The sequence below is a fragment of the Fundulus heteroclitus genome, chromosome 4 (genome assembly GCF_011125445.2).
Source record: "Fundulus heteroclitus isolate FHET01 chromosome 4, MU-UCD_Fhet_4.1, whole genome shotgun sequence".
Classification (NCBI taxonomy): Eukaryota; Metazoa; Chordata; class Actinopteri; order Cyprinodontiformes; family Fundulidae; genus Fundulus; species Fundulus heteroclitus.
Window position 1 is genome coordinate 20,918,072 of NC_046364.1, and position 15,435 is coordinate 20,933,506.

At 42.0% G+C, this 15,435-nt stretch overlaps 1 protein-coding gene across 1 annotated transcript in view; it reads right to left on the reverse strand.

Moving 5' to 3' along the window:
• Nucleotides 1–39: 39 nt before the first annotated feature.
• Nucleotides 40–15,435, reverse strand: part of LOC105916403 (RNA polymerase II elongation factor ELL) — a 30,513-nt gene continuing 15,117 nt past the window's right edge. Inside the window, exons 3-12 of the mRNA XM_012850919.3 lie at nucleotides 14,600–14,727; nucleotides 13,076–13,239; nucleotides 10,683–10,930; nucleotides 8,396–8,520; nucleotides 7,700–7,802; nucleotides 6,756–7,239; nucleotides 6,146–6,197; nucleotides 4,795–4,966; nucleotides 4,643–4,687; nucleotides 40–2,780 (exon numbers count right to left, since the gene is read on the reverse strand). Of these exons, the coding sequence (XP_012706373.2) occupies nucleotides 2,670–2,780; nucleotides 4,643–4,687; nucleotides 4,795–4,966; nucleotides 6,146–6,197; nucleotides 6,756–7,239; nucleotides 7,700–7,802; nucleotides 8,396–8,520; nucleotides 10,683–10,930; nucleotides 13,076–13,239; nucleotides 14,600–14,727 (1,632 nt within the window). The 3' untranslated portion in view covers nucleotides 40–2,669. The remainder of the gene's footprint in view (nucleotides 2,781–4,642; nucleotides 4,688–4,794; nucleotides 4,967–6,145; nucleotides 6,198–6,755; nucleotides 7,240–7,699; nucleotides 7,803–8,395; nucleotides 8,521–10,682; nucleotides 10,931–13,075; nucleotides 13,240–14,599; nucleotides 14,728–15,435) is intronic.

A 15,435-nucleotide genomic window follows, 5' to 3' on the forward strand; every position in this document is an offset into this window, starting at 1 on the left:
TCAGCACTCAAACGTAAGGAGACCATTCAAAAACCTCTGAGAATTAGAGCCTTGAGTTTTTATTTTTATTTTATTTTTCATACCAGAACATGAGAAAGTAAACAATAGTAAATTGCAGTTTTGAATGCACACAGTCTTTGCTCTGATTCCTCATCAGACAGGCTCTCCCTTCAGCAGCTGTGCAGCACACCTTGGTCCCCTGGAAATGCTCAACACTCATCCCGAATGGGTGGGTGGGGGAAAAAAATAAATCATAATGGCAGCTTTATTTTAAACAAGCAAAATATATCGCATCATAATCATCAGTGGACCTGAAAACACTTTAATGAGACATAATGTTGGTTTCCATGAATGTCAATATACATCAAATAAATCTGGTCCTTATTTAAATATTAGATACTTATATTGAATCCTTTTTAAAAATGACCACCCTTTATGAGGAAAAAAAATAAATTTAGCAAAGAACAACAAAAAAAAGGAAACATCCACTTTCTTAGTTTTACATGGGATCATCAGCTGCATGACGATCAACAGCTAAACATTTCCTTCACTGATGAGGACTCGAGAGTACCAGATGATATATCAGTGCAAAAAAGGAGCATCTTCGTTCGTCAACTCTTAAAGATTATGAAATAATCATTTTGTTAGTACCTAATAAAGCCTAATAAAGTGTTGCTGGTAAGATAAGGCAGATCGATACGTGTGTGTGTGTGTGTATGATGATCTATCCTGAATGTTATTCTTCATATTGGCAGTCTGAAAACTTAGACGTACAAATGTTTCCCCCTTTAAGGCTTCTTTGTCACTAGCTACATGATATTCAGTTTAAAAAAAAAGTGCAAGAATAGTGAACGACTGCGGCTAAACAAAAGAAGGCTATAGATGTGCTTTGCAGGGTTCATTCTGAAATCCATAAACGATGCTTGTCTGGGTTCCCCTTAATCAGTTCTACCTTTGCTACCTAAAATCCATGTTTGGCGCTGTTGACGAATCCTCGGAAACCCAGCTCAAGCAGCGGCGACATATATTCTTCTTTAATTCATTCATAGTCCGACGCTTTTAAAGGCAACTAAAAAGCAAGAGAACCTAAGGACAGAAAGAGATGAAACTATACGATACTTTTCCATCTTTCCCACATCGTTTCCCCGGCTGCGTGGCTACAAACACTTTGATTCAAAACGCTCAGACGACCGATGTCACAGGACAGAGATAAATAGCTTAAAAATAAATACATCAGTAGTTCAATGCAGAATACATACACACGCTTGGGTTTCTTCTGGTATCGGTTAAAATACTTCAGCAGATGTGCTAGTTTAAGCATTTTGGTCCATTTTACCAGATGCTCAAAAGACAGGGAATGTGGTTAATAATAAATACTTTAAACTCAAGTGCATTTCGGAGACAACACAGATGCCGGTTACAGTGAATCGATTTAGCCTTTTCTGTCCTCTTTAAAAATCAAGAGTGTGATATGTAGTTGTTTTAATGTAACTAAAGAGATAACTCCAGCTCAGGTCTAAGTCCTTTTACGAGATATATTTTTTTTACTAAATAGAGCTTTGCAGTTATTCTCAAATAAAACCTTTTTTCCCATTTTGTAACATTGCAACCATACACCTCAATGTATTTTATTGGGATTCAGACCAGCGCAACATAATCCATAGTTTCAGACTGAAATGAAAAGGATACGTAGTTTTTGAAATCTTTAAAGAATTGAAATCTGAAAAGTGCGGCTTGCTTTTTACTCCCATACCCCTAAACAAAACAGTCACTCGACTGTGTCCACATGTACGTAATCTAGCCTCAGTCTGAATGCAGCTGCTCTGTTTCTGGCCTCAGAGGTTTGCTAGAGAACATCAGAGAACAAACAGCGTCATGAAGACCAAGGAAAACAGCGGGCAGGTCATAACCCACCCTAAAACATGATGGTGGCAGGATCATGCCACTGTTTTTTTATCGGTTTAAGATTTTCTCACTATGCATCCTTTTCCTCCTATCTCAAAACGATGCACTCTGTTCTGTGTGATGCCGATACAATATGTCAAGGTTTGCAGTTGTAGCACGAGAAAATGTGAAAAAGCGCTCTGGAGCTCAGTTTCACAACACACTGTAATTCCCCTTTTTGTCGAGTACAGCAATCAAAATCCTTTTACAATCCGTGGCTAGACTGCAGAGGCAACAAATGAAGTGGTTTAATTTCACGTTCACATGTGGGCGGCTTCTCCCATTTATCCTAGGCAAGGCCATTTCTAAAAGCATTTGTTACTTGCAGCACAAGTAGATATATTTAAAAGTATGAAAGCTGTAAAAAAAAAAAAGAAAAGTAGAAACTGCATAAGGAAATGTAAAAGGAATGATTTAACAAGTGTTGGGGAAAAAAAAGCAAAGTTAAGATCAAAACTACTTTGAAAAAATTCCAACCAAATACCTTTCCAGAGACTTTTCACTCCGAGTCGGCCCTTTTGACTGCTCAGACACTTAAACACAATCAGCCATCTTTTATGAGAACTCACAGTACCATCTGCGGTTTTAGAGAAAGTGTGTGTAAAAAAAAAAAAAAAAAAGTCCTCTTTCAAAACGGTTTAGATGCCAGTTAAAAATGCATTGACACTCAAGCTGGGTATGCAGAGTTGAGAGTTTAAAAAAAATAAAAAATATTCAAGCAAACGCTATAAAGACTCCTTAGAGAGATCATAGTCGATGATGAGCTGTTTGATGTAGGACAGTTTCTCGTGGAGATACTCGCAGCGCTTCTTTTCTTCCCTGTAGCCTGGAAACTTCTGTGGAGAACGGAGACAGTGAGTCAGCACAACAATCCTCCTCAACAAACATGTTCAGTTCGGTAAAGGCTTCCACTGCACTCATAGTCCTACAACCACAAACCTCAGCCTACGTCTTCTAGGCTTTATATGACGGACCAACACCAAGTGCCACATAATTGTCAGCTGGAAGTAAATTCATACATTTAAGTTCTTGTTTTTTTTTACAAATTAAAAATTGAAAAGCGGGGTGTGCATTTGTATTGTAAAACATCCCCACAGCATAATACCACCACCGCCGTGTTTCACCATGAGAACCATGCGCTACGGCTGAGCCGCGGTGTTTATTTTTTCATGGCACATACAGTACTAATCAAAAGGTTTATTTAACCAGAGCACTTTTTTCAGGACCTCTTGTGGCATGCTTTCAACAATGTCTACTATGCTTAGGGTTGCTGTCTATGGGGGGGGTCGTGGCTGAGTAGTTAGAGCAGCGCGCTTGCAGTCAGAGAAGGTTGCAAGTACCCGGTTCCATCCCTGGTCCCGGCACTCTGGGACTTGTGGTCCCTGAACGCTGCACATGGCAGCCCACTGCTCCCCAAGAGTGATGGGTTAAAAGCAGAGAACAAATTTCGTTGTAATGTATGTTTCAATGTATGTGTCAATGACAATAAAGATGATATTACTATATTAGTACTATTACAATTTGGAGGTGAAAGCTATTTTTGCCGTTGTGATGCTTTTTGTTCACTAATTTCCTCTATCAACTCTGAGGCCTTCACAGAACAGCTGCATTTATGAGATTAAATTACACACAGGTGGAGTCCATTGCAGTCCGTTGCACTGCATTTTATTTTGGGGAATGGGAATGAAAGAGGTTGTATAAACACGCACACCGCACGTTTGAAAATCATATCATTTTCCTTCCACTTTCCAGTGATGCAGTACTTTGTGTTGGTCTGCCACTTAAAATCCCTGCCGAGGTTTGTGGGTGAAAAGTGTTTAAAAGCTCCAAAAAAAGCTTGAATGGGTACGGCTATGTTTCCAAAGCGATGCGTATTCTCACGGTGGCCGAAGCATTTTTAGGAATAGTCTTCAGAAACACAACAGTTCAAAGACAATGTAGTTTTGGTTGGCTGATTTTCCCCAAAGCCATACACCAGTCAGACAAACCCCATTACTTACTGTAGTTTGGGGCCGCAGAACATATCACACATTGATAGTTACCACAACACCACTGTACGCAGTATGCATGTCACGTATACTGCTTTGTGACGTAATCATTTAGGTCCTGAGCATTCAGATTCTCTATGCTCCTAATATATGTGGTGACACTTGTTTAACGCAACAATAAAGGTTTTAAAAGGGTAAAATGCTGGTAAGGTGGTCAAGCCATTAAGAAACAATAAATTGTTTTCAGCACCCAGCCTGCATACAATGGTCAGATGCTTGTTGTTGAGATGCTAAAACAGACGTTTTCTTTTTTCTACCAGTAGCTGGACAGACTCCTCACTATCTGAGGTTCTAATGATCCGTTTATTCATAGCAAGCCCTTTCTTCAAATTAACAATATTATCGCAGAGTGGATGGCTTCCTAATGTCGCGGAGCTCTACTGTAGTTTGTAAACGTGTTGAAACAAAACCTTGGTCATTTATGGTGCTAGAAAATGAAGAATGGGGGGGGGGGCAGGGATAGAAACATAAGTATGCTGGTGAAGATTGTCAGTCATCCAGGTCATGGTCATTCCAAAAAAAGTAAAAAAAAAAAGAACAACTACGGAAAACAAGTCCAGTTGCTTTGTTTTTTTACTTTTTTTGTAATGAAATTAAGTATGAATGAAGTATGAAATTAAAACAACAACAGATTCACAAAGGAAACTTACCTTTTGAAACTTGCTGTACTTTTCCAGTATTTGGTCTTCCATTGTCTAAACAAGACCAAAAAAAAAAAAAGCATCAATTACCAACTTATTGCAGTCCATCATCTTTATTTCCGTGCGGCACGGCCTGTTTCTGATAAGCTGTAGACGCACACCTTATATTCCTGGGTGCCAGGAGACAGGGTCTTCATCTTGGACCCCAGCTGAACGAACATGTGAGTTATGGCAGCGATGCGGGAGTGAAGGTCTTTGTACTCGTCGTACTCTGTACAGAAATCCTCCTGATATTGCTGCCGTTGCTCCAAACTCGTGATGGGGCTGTATGCCCTGCAAGGACACACAAAACCCAGAGGGTTGGAAGAAACGAGTGGTTGCAACGGGTCACTTTCTGCAAATCCTTTTTCTAGCTGTCCCAAAAAAAATTTCTGCTTTCTAAAAGGGTATCATCATAGACATAATATAAGAGTAGACGCGTCATTGGGCGGGTTCTGCCTATGCTGCGATGCGTCAGAGCGTCCGCCATCTTAAATGTGGCAAATCTGCAGTTACTCAGTCACTTAAACAGTATCAGAGGGACTTTAATCTCTGAATATACTTTGTATTCGTAGTATTTTTTTGTAATATTACAAGTTTATTTTCGTATCCCTTTAGCTTCATTCTCCTGAATTTATTCTCCTGAAGAATAAAAATATTTAAAATAATCTAACCTGGCCTATTACTCCAGGAGTGAAATAATTCTGCAAACTGTGATTATTCTGGAAATGTTCCCCCTTAATTCTCATAATATGATGTTTTTATCATAACATTATCACTTTTGTGTTTGTTTGTTTATTTTTACTTTATTGACCTAAGACTTTTTTTTCCTCATATTATTAATTTTACCTCTTTAATACTCACCCAAAAAGTCTGTTCCTAAAGGTTCACATGTGACACGGTTTTTATGAAATAATGAAGACCACAATGTTTAGATTTAAGAAATTGATCCTTATAATCATAACACATACACACACAATATATATATATATATATATATATATATATATATATATATATATATATATATATATATATATATATATATATATATATATATATATATATATATATATATATATGTGTGTATATGTATATGTGTGTGTGTGTATTTATTGCAGCACAGGAATGAGGCATCTTCTCTGATCCACGTTCACAATAACAGAACTCAACTTTTTTCTGCCACATACAATATGGCGGTGACGTTGACGTGCGAACCTGCGCCCTATGACGCGTCTACGTATATGATGTCTGTGGGTATCATCACCCAGATGTGAGTATTCTCATCATGCAGTGCATTACTCTGCCACAAGATGGCAGCAGTACAACCATGAAAAAGCTGATGACTTGTCACAAGAAAAGCTCCAATGATAAAAATCAGTTTTCCCCCCTCTGTTCCGTGTCAGCAGAAACAACATTTACCGGCGGGGGAAACCACACAGACTAGTTACGTTACATCCTGTTTGGACTCACAGCACGTAATCCGGCTTCCCCTCAGAGGCCGCAGCACTTGGGACGTCAGGATCTGAAGCAAGCAGACGAGATTAAGAAAATTCAATCAGTCGGAGTTGAGTCAGTGCGGTCATAGACGTGTGGCTCAGCTGTTGTCCGAACGTTAAGCTTTGGCGTTGCAGCGCCCCTGAGAGCCGCCCGCCTCGGTTCAGACAGGCTAAAAAGCTCCCCGGGTGTCGGGGGAGCTCTCGCTCCACTCGAGCTGTTTTTCGAGTCACTCGGCCACAGAAGACAGCGAGGACTCGAGAGGGCTGGCTCATGGGAGCAAACGTCGCCACGCTCAAGAGATTATACTGCACAACTGCAGCGCTGGTGGAGCTGCCAGATAAGCTCAGAGCAACCTAAAAGCCCTCCCTGGTCATCTGTTTTCTGTGTTTTTGTGCTTAGACTTGGATTTATAATGGCAGCAGGAGGCAAGAGACAACAGCTCAGACACGCATCGGCTAAAGAGTGTGTGGCCGAATGGTGTGATGCTCAAACAAAAATGAAACACAATGCCACATGGGAAATGTGTTACAGGATCTGAGGCAGTTAAAAGAAAAATACACAGAGAAGAGAAGACGTGACGTACTGTCAAGGTAGTCAGGATTCTGCTTGAGATCAGGACTCGACTTTAGCCACTCGGCTCCTTTGTCATCTTTCAACCTCTCCCGCTCCTTTTCTTTGTGCTTTTTAGATTTCTTCTTCCTGTGCTGGTTGCTGTTTGGCTGCTGCTGTGTGCCGTGCTGTGTGGAGTTGCCCTGCGGCGTTTTGAGCGGGTTCGTTTTGGCATCCTGCCCCCTGGCCTCAGAAACGTGTCCAGCGGACGGGTTGTGCACAAAAGGAAAGCCGCCGTGGGCCACGTCTAGGCCACGCTGGTCGCCGGTAATGCCACTGGTCCTCTGAGGTTCAGTGATGGAGCTGAGACTGGGGTCGAAGGTCACAGCGGCGTTATCAGGTGCTCCTTTAATGTTTACTGGTCCTTTTGCCGGGGACTGGAGTTGTAACCTTTGGTCAGTGAGTTTTTGTCTCTTCGCTGCCAGTCTTTCCCGTGAGTCCAAAGGGACGGGACGTTTCTGGAAATGAAAAGGGTTCCAAAAAGAAAGAGATAATAATTACATGTAAGTCATTCTCAGAGAAATCCAGAGAAATTCCTTGAAACGCAATCAGCAGTCGTTTCAACACTGGGCAAAATAACAGAGATGATTCTTTTTTGCACTGAATGAAGCCCATTTCAAGTGTGAGCTGTTAAGAATCTCCTCTGCATCTCATTTAAAGCGGATCCACGCAGGGTACTGCACATCTATTTGCGAACATGGTCCCCGACGTAAAAAAAATGAAATACTTTGTTACCATCCTGGTGTTGCTAACAGCAGCTAGCCGGTTGTCTGAGTTGGAAGAAGAAGGCGCTCAGCCTCAAAGAGGCCACTATACTACTTTTTAAAATACATTTCTAGCGCCGAATCCTGTGAACAACATCAGTTGCTTCACTTTTGCACATACGGAAAGATAACTGAAAAGGAAACAGTTACTTACCACGGCTGACGTTTTGGCTGTGCTTGGATCCGCAGGAGTCACAGGTATCGACAAGTGCGCTTGGATGTTTCTTGATTTACTGCCGATTTGGGGCTGAAGTTTCCTGTCAAACACACACAGAGAGAACAGGCTAAATAAACCCATAAAAAACGAGGGGGGGGGCTAGCACCTATCTGGAGCCTGAAGCGAGGGAAAAAGTCTCCATGTCTGATCACCGTGCTGTAAATGAAGCCATTCCATGGCAACAATCTACACAGAGATAGCGTCTGTTCAGGGGGGGAACATTTGGTGAATTTGACTTGTGCAGATATTGAAGATATGTATTCGAAATGCTTTTCTTTGTTATATATATATATATATATATATATATATATATATATATATATTTATATTTATAGATAGATATAGATATATATATATATAGATAGATAGATATAGATATAGATATATATATATATATAGATAGATAGATATAGATAGAGATATATATATAGATAGATAGATATAGATAGAGATATATATATATATATATAGATAGATATAGATAGAGATAGATAGATAGATAGATAGATAGATAGATAGATAGATAGATAGATAGATAGATAGATATTTTCTTTTTTTGCTATAAAATAAAACAACTGAACATCCTATAAGACTAGTGAGTGCACATGTTCTTCCAGGGTGCCTCCACCTCACCTGGCCAGCAGCCTGCGGATCAGCTGCTTCTCCTCCTCGCTGTAGCCTGCCCAGTCCCTCTGCACGTGCTTGTAGAAGTCCTCCTTCAGCAGATAGCTGCTGTCTTTGGGATTCACCTTAGCCACCTAAAACGTGGGGAAAACCGGGTCCATTAAAAGGAGCGAGGTGGACGCTGCTCGAACACCTCGGCCACAGTCAAACGCCTTGCGGTGTCCAGGACAACAGCGGCTGTGTAAACAACGCAGGGAGGCATTGGTGCAGGAATACGGCAAAATCTGCTCGGGGAAGTTAGCCAAGGTTTAATGTCTAGAGAACAGCTCATGTGGGGAGAGATCTGCTTCTTTTTGCCACTGAAGCCTATTATTCTGAAAATTAATAAGAAGGGTACCCTGGGGCTTTTTACGTGTTATGTATTTAAACTGGCTTCCTGTTTTGGGCTGAAAATCCAAAATCTGGTTCAGAGTTGGCAAATTCCTGCCAAGTATTCATTCCCTATGAATACTAAGATAAATGCATTGTCACTAAAAATCTTGAATATTCAACTTAATCTTAAAAGATTTGCATTCATAATCTAGTTAGAACAACTATAGGCTCGCCGCAGCGCTGAAAAGCTAAACTGCTCCAACGCTTCCGTCGCCACCTGAGAGCCCCACGCTTTCTTTGTCAGCCATAGCCTCGTATCTGACCGCCTTTCTCCGAGGACATCCATCTCTGTGATGCCTGCTGACATGGCGGCCTGCCCAAAAGCAAACAGGATCTCTGAAGAGGCAATTACAGCACTGACCTAATTAGAAACAACAAGCTGCGCAACCCGCCCCTAAGCGCACGCATTGATGGGCTGAGGGCTTTGAAGGAACACGCACAGCAATGCGATCAGCAGCAACCCGCAAATAACGCACATAAAACCAACAGCAGGCCGGACAAGCCTTCAGAATGCTGAACGGTCTGCTAGACGGGATGCCGCTTTAGAGTCTTTAGCTCCACGGTTACACATCTGCACCCTGAAAATACAGCATGAGGGCCCAGGCTGGCCACAGCGTCTTTAAGCTTTTTCCCTTAGCTGAGATGTAAATGCATGTCACGCTAAACGTACAGTGCTTTGCAAGAGCTTTCACGGTCACATGACTGCCACAGACTTCACGGCTTTGTGCGGGGATTTTTTACGTGAAAGACCGGCACAAATACCAGTAGGAGGCGCACATCGGGGGAGTTGAAAGAAAGGGGTGCACAGCTTTAAAAACCGTTACAAACAAAATCCAGGAAAGTCTGGCATGTATAGAAAGTCAAACTCATTTACTCTGATGAGCCTAAAATCCGGTGCCTTCAGAAAAAAGCCATGCATGTAGCTCACCTAAAAATGTAAAAACGTACGGCTCATCTGCAAACATACCGAGACGTGGTTTGTCTATATGCTGATCGACTGCTTAGAGAGAATTTTAATCAAAGAAACAGCCAACTCTGGAGGAGCTGCTATATTCGCAGCTCAGGTGGTAGAAGGTGCCTACAGCACAAGTATTAGCCGTGCATGCTGCAAATCTGGGCTTTATGGAAAGGTGGAAAGAAGAAACCCTTAGAAAATGATCCTTCCATTTTGCCAAAGAACATGTAGGCGACACAGAAACTGTGGAGGCCCTCCGCTCAGTTGAGACCAACACCAAGCAGCGAAGCACGGTGGTGGCAGCATCATGCTGTGGTGGGGCTTGTCTTTAAGAGGGATAAGGAAGCTGGTCAGAGTTGATAGGATTATTGATGAAGTTAAATATAGGACCACACAGGGGGAAAAAAACTACTAGGGTTTGTTAAAGACTTGTTACTCTCCAGCAGGAGGACAAAAAGGTGCAGTCAGCGCTACAGTGGATAACAGCAGAGACAGAATGGCCTAGTCAAAGTCCAGACCTAATCCAACCTGGAAGCTTGTACCAAGACTTAAAAGTTGATGATCACAGCTGCTCTCCATCCAATCTAACTGGGCTCGGGTTATTTTGCAAAGGTGACTGGGTAAAAAATTATGTCTTTTTATGTGCAAAGTCACTAGTTAATAGTAGTATTAACTTAGGGGACTGCAAACATACACAAGACTTTGCATTATTCTCCTTCTACTTCACAACTGTGCACCAGTTTGAGTTGGCCTATTACATAAAATCCCACTGAAATAAATGCATGTTTTTAGTTTGCAATGTGAGGAAATTTCCCGTGGTATCAGTACTTCAGCAAGTCCCTGTTTTCAAGCCGTCTGAACCGTTCATGTGTGCAGTGTGTTCTGGGCCTTGACAGGATGTGTTTTTACCTCCTCGAGCACAGCGCACAGCTCAGCCTTGTCCTTCGTTCCAGCTCGCTCTCTTTCCAGCCACAGGAGAAGCTCTGGCTTCCTGTAGGGTTTGAGGGCCAGCAGGTGGATCAGGCGCTCCTTCAGGGGCATCTGGATGGGGGCGGGCATGCTGCTGGTCCTCCGGTTGTTGGCCGGCGGCTTGTAGAAGCTACCGTCAGAAGGCGGCGGCGGCGGAGCGGATCTCTTCTGGTACTTGACGCATTTACCTGAACACACAGGAGAGGAGCCAAATTTGTACATTGAGCATACATTGAGTCCCACGTGAGATCCGTCAGAACAAAAAAAAGTTAATTTCAATGTTCCTCCTATTCCCCTTCACAAGGAGATACGCTTGCAACTGGTGGTGCTTATTCCATAAGATGTAAAGATATCATTGATTTCTGCTTACACTCCTTCTGCAAGCAGACGGGGCGCGTTGGAGCCGTGAACGCCATCTTCTCTCTATGCTAATCCTGCTGCAGGTTAATCTGAGCTTTAAAGGTCGGAGCGGGGGGAGCGGTTCAGGAAAAGACCGCTTTCTGTTCCACCGCGGAAGTGCGTCTGCCTTTGGGATATATTAAACGCTGCGTGTCACTCTTCTCCTGAACTTTTTCAGGTCGATGGGCAGTGTCATCTGACCAGTGCGTTACCGTGTCCTCTGCACGGCTTGTGTCACGGTGGAAAAAAAATAAAAAAAACAGATTTGTGTCAAAAATGGCTTTCCTGTCACTCCTCCGTTATGCCCAGATTTGTAGATTCTACAAATGTTAAGGAGTCAACAGGTTCCCCCACCTAGGCTGTGGATCGCTGCAGCTCCTCCAGAGTCACCATGGGTCCTTAGCTGCTTCTCTGAATGATGCTGTCCTTTTGCAGCTAGTCTCTTTTAGGGAGACTGCTCTGTCTTAAAAGTCGGGGATATTGTTACCCTCACCCAGCTTTAACCTTCTACTCTACAACTTCCCCCCTGACTGATCGATGTGTTCCCAGGTCTTCAGGTTATTTTTTTTTTTTTTAGTAAAGTCATTTTCACAGACAAACCTCCAAAGGCTTCACAGAACTGCTGCATTCCCACAGGGATTAAATTAGACAAATGTGACTTCTGAACGCAGTCGGTTGCACTGGATCGTATTTAGGGGTATAAGAGTAAAGAGGGCCAATAACACGTGCTCGCTTCATTTTTTTTTTTTTTTTACTTTTCTGTCTCAAAGCCATTTCAGTCCACCTCAGCCTTGTGTTGTCCCATCACATCAAAACCAAATAACACACATTGTAATTTGTATCGTGCCAAAACGTGCAGCTATTCAAGGGTTATGGTAAGGTGAGATGAACTGGGAGGCGGATTAGGCGTGCTTCGTGGTCTGCAGTTGGGGGGGAAAAAAGAGAAAAGTGCTGAGAGTCAGAGCAGAGTTCAGAGAGCAGTTTGCAGTTTGATCCTTTTGGCCTTAGACTCCCAACTCGCCGTGCCATCCTGGGCTTAAGAGCTCATGTAACACAATTTGCGGAGTCTAAATTTGGTCCACATCAGCTCCCCTGGAGCTCCGCCGTCGACGTAGGGGTCCAGAAATGGGCCAAGAAAAACTATTGCATAACTACAGCAAAAGGCCGGAGCGGAGGCACACAATGAAGCAAAGAGAGTCGCCGTCCAGTTTCTTTTCTCTCATGACTAAAGAGCTGCTAGGTATCCTTGGTTTCCAAGATTGAAAAAAAAAAAAAAAAACACAAAAGGTGGATTTTGATTGTGCTGCATGGCAAACACTTCACTCATTTATTATTTGAAGTTTGCAAAACCCTCTCAGCCAATCACGTGGTGCTGCACTTTCTCCCTTTTAACAACAAAGAGAATTTGATACAAAATGTATTCAAAAAAAAAAAAATTGGTGGAGAGACAACACTGTACAACAAAGAGTATAGTTTGGAGACGGGCGTCTGTTACATTTTTTAAAACCAACCCCAGACTCCTGAATATCAGCACGGCACGCTCTCAGTGAATCATCACACCAAGGGCCGCCACGCAAAACCAATTTGTGGGTTACAGAGACAGACTGAGGCTGAAAAGGCAGAATCCAACAAAAATATTGGAGACAGGACTTTTATAAGCAACAGGCCAGCCCGCACATCTGGTTTCGTTACTCATCACAGGAGGAAAAATGTCTGCTTTTCAGCTTCAAGCTCTGATCTGAGCAGTGTTGTCCAACTTGGACAAATATTCCAGAAGATTTTATTGGTGCCATTAGTGTTCTATTCTTGATTTTATAAACGAACCATTGCGTCCGCTGCCAATCTCTTCTTTCCCCACTTAGCAACATAGGTTTTTGCCCTCGTTTCATGCACAGCATTTTTCCATTACAAGGGAACCTTTGGTCTGAGCTTACTTGGATGCGTGGCTCCAGGTTTGATCTCGATGGCTGAGCGGCTCCAGCTGTCCTTCTCCATCTGGGACATCCTCTCGCGGGTCATCTGGTAGGAGTCGTCGGTGGCGCACACGGTGATCTTGTCCTGGATGCTGCCCTGGCCCTCCAGCTGCTCGCGCCCGTCGCTGCGAGACAAAGAAAAAGCAGGATTTTCTCCTCGCGTTCACAAAGCCTGACACGGTTCAGCGTGAGAGATTCTCTTAGATTAATCCACGGCTGGATGTTATATGGTAGTTCTGGATTTAGCTTGGTTGGATGCAGTACAGAGCCGACGGATACCCCCGGGTTGACTTTGGCTCCGAAAGCGTACTTGAACGACAGGGACCGTCTTTACGGAGGTAAAGAGTTTGTTAAAGGAACATGGGTATGTGAATGCCGTAAAGAAGATGTATGGTAAAGTTTTTCTTCATCTAAAAATAACCTATTGCCTTATTTGAGGGATTTGGGATTCAGGGATAGGAACTGGAGTGACAGCAGTGTTCTCTGACTATGAAGCATGGAGTAATGCCGCTCTGCCCCCTCCCCCACTTGTTGCCGCGCACTGCAGATCAGCTGGATAAAAGTGTGTTGTTCCACTTTTACCTTGTTTCCAACAGAATCATATTTTTTAGTTGTTGGGAAACATTTCCAGGCATGGAAATCACTGTGAGTCAATGTGTGGCAACAAAAGAAGCATCCATCAATCATCACGGTGCGCTACTCTACAATGAGCAGAACAAAAAGTTAAGAACAAGTTCTATAAAAGGAACTATACAATTCTTTTGCAGCAGGAATAGCTTTTTAGTTTTTTGAAAATAAAATCAGTGAGATCAGGATACAGATTTCCGTTTCAGGTTTTTTCTATAAATGCAAATAAACTGTGGCAGTTTCACATGAGAATATCATAAGAGCTCGGTTAAATCCATACTAAAAAATAAATAAAAAATGTTCCACAGGTTTTAGCTCTGAAAGGATCCATCCATAACAGATAAAGAGACTTTGGCATCCCCTGTGATGTACACGCAGAGAGAAACTATAGAGTCAAGCATTTAAAAATAGAGCAAGTTACTGATGAGCTGGGAACAGTTTCCATCCGAGATCACAACCACGAGATCAGATTGTGCATATCCAAAACACAGTGGGGGAGAAAGGTCTGCGCTGATTTGCATTTTACAAAAATGAAAATCGGAAATGCATCAATCAAACACCCAGACATCAGGAGCTGACAACGTCCGTTTGCAATTGGCTGGTCACGTACTGAAAAATCCTATTTTGTTCCTATACATTAAAAAGAAAAAGAAATAATTTACATAGTCTTGTAATTTCTCACTTTTCTTTCGGACAAAAAAAAAAAAAGACCTCTACTAATCTGAAGCATCATACAGAGAAAAATAAATAAAGAATTCTTACAAAATTTAAATCTGCAGCCTGGACCTCAAAAGAAACTAGAAATTGGACAGGAACAGCCGATTTTCGGGTGAAAATAACAGCTGATTAGCACCATACCTTGAGATGTACTGATGGATGCAGTCAAAGCTGGCCTGTGGCTGGTCTTTGCTGTCACTTGATAAGTAGAAGGAGAAGATGCGCAGAGCAGAAGGTAACTCTGGGGTTGGAGCTGGGATCTTGATGTACTACGAGGCAGACGGGAAAAAGAAATACACTTCTTTACTTCTCTGAAGTACATGTATACATTACAGATATGATGAGCTGGGAACAGTTTCCATCCATAACAGATAAAGAGACTTTGGCATCCCCTGTGAGATATATATATATATATATATATATATATATATATATATATATATATATATATATATATATATATATATATATATATATATATATATATATATATATATATATAAATAAATAAGAGGACATATCTTTTTGAATGAGCTACATGTGGGAATAGATTATGAAGTTTATGAACCCTTCAAACTTGTTTTAACCAGCAGATAGCTTGAACTTGTCAACTCCCTCCAGATCCTTTCAAAGCTGTTAACTTACTGCAGAAGATGCAGCAATCATCTACACACACACTCTGCAGCCAAATGCACCGTTTCCAAGAAACACAGGGCTGTACAAGTCAAGGTTTTTGCAATCAACATAAATCAGTTCCCGTTTTCTCTTTTTGACTGCCTGAGGCGCATACCATCTCCGTCTAGTCGAAAAAAGGGAGTAGTTCATTTTGAGGAAGGGTTATCCTGAGCTACTCTGTTTATTTTTGGTTTAACAGATCAAAAAGCAGTGAAGCGTCGAATAGGTCAAAGGCCTACAGAGGCTTACTTTATCTCAGTAAACAGCATTCATAAAATGTTGTTTGAAAGTCCTAATATTAA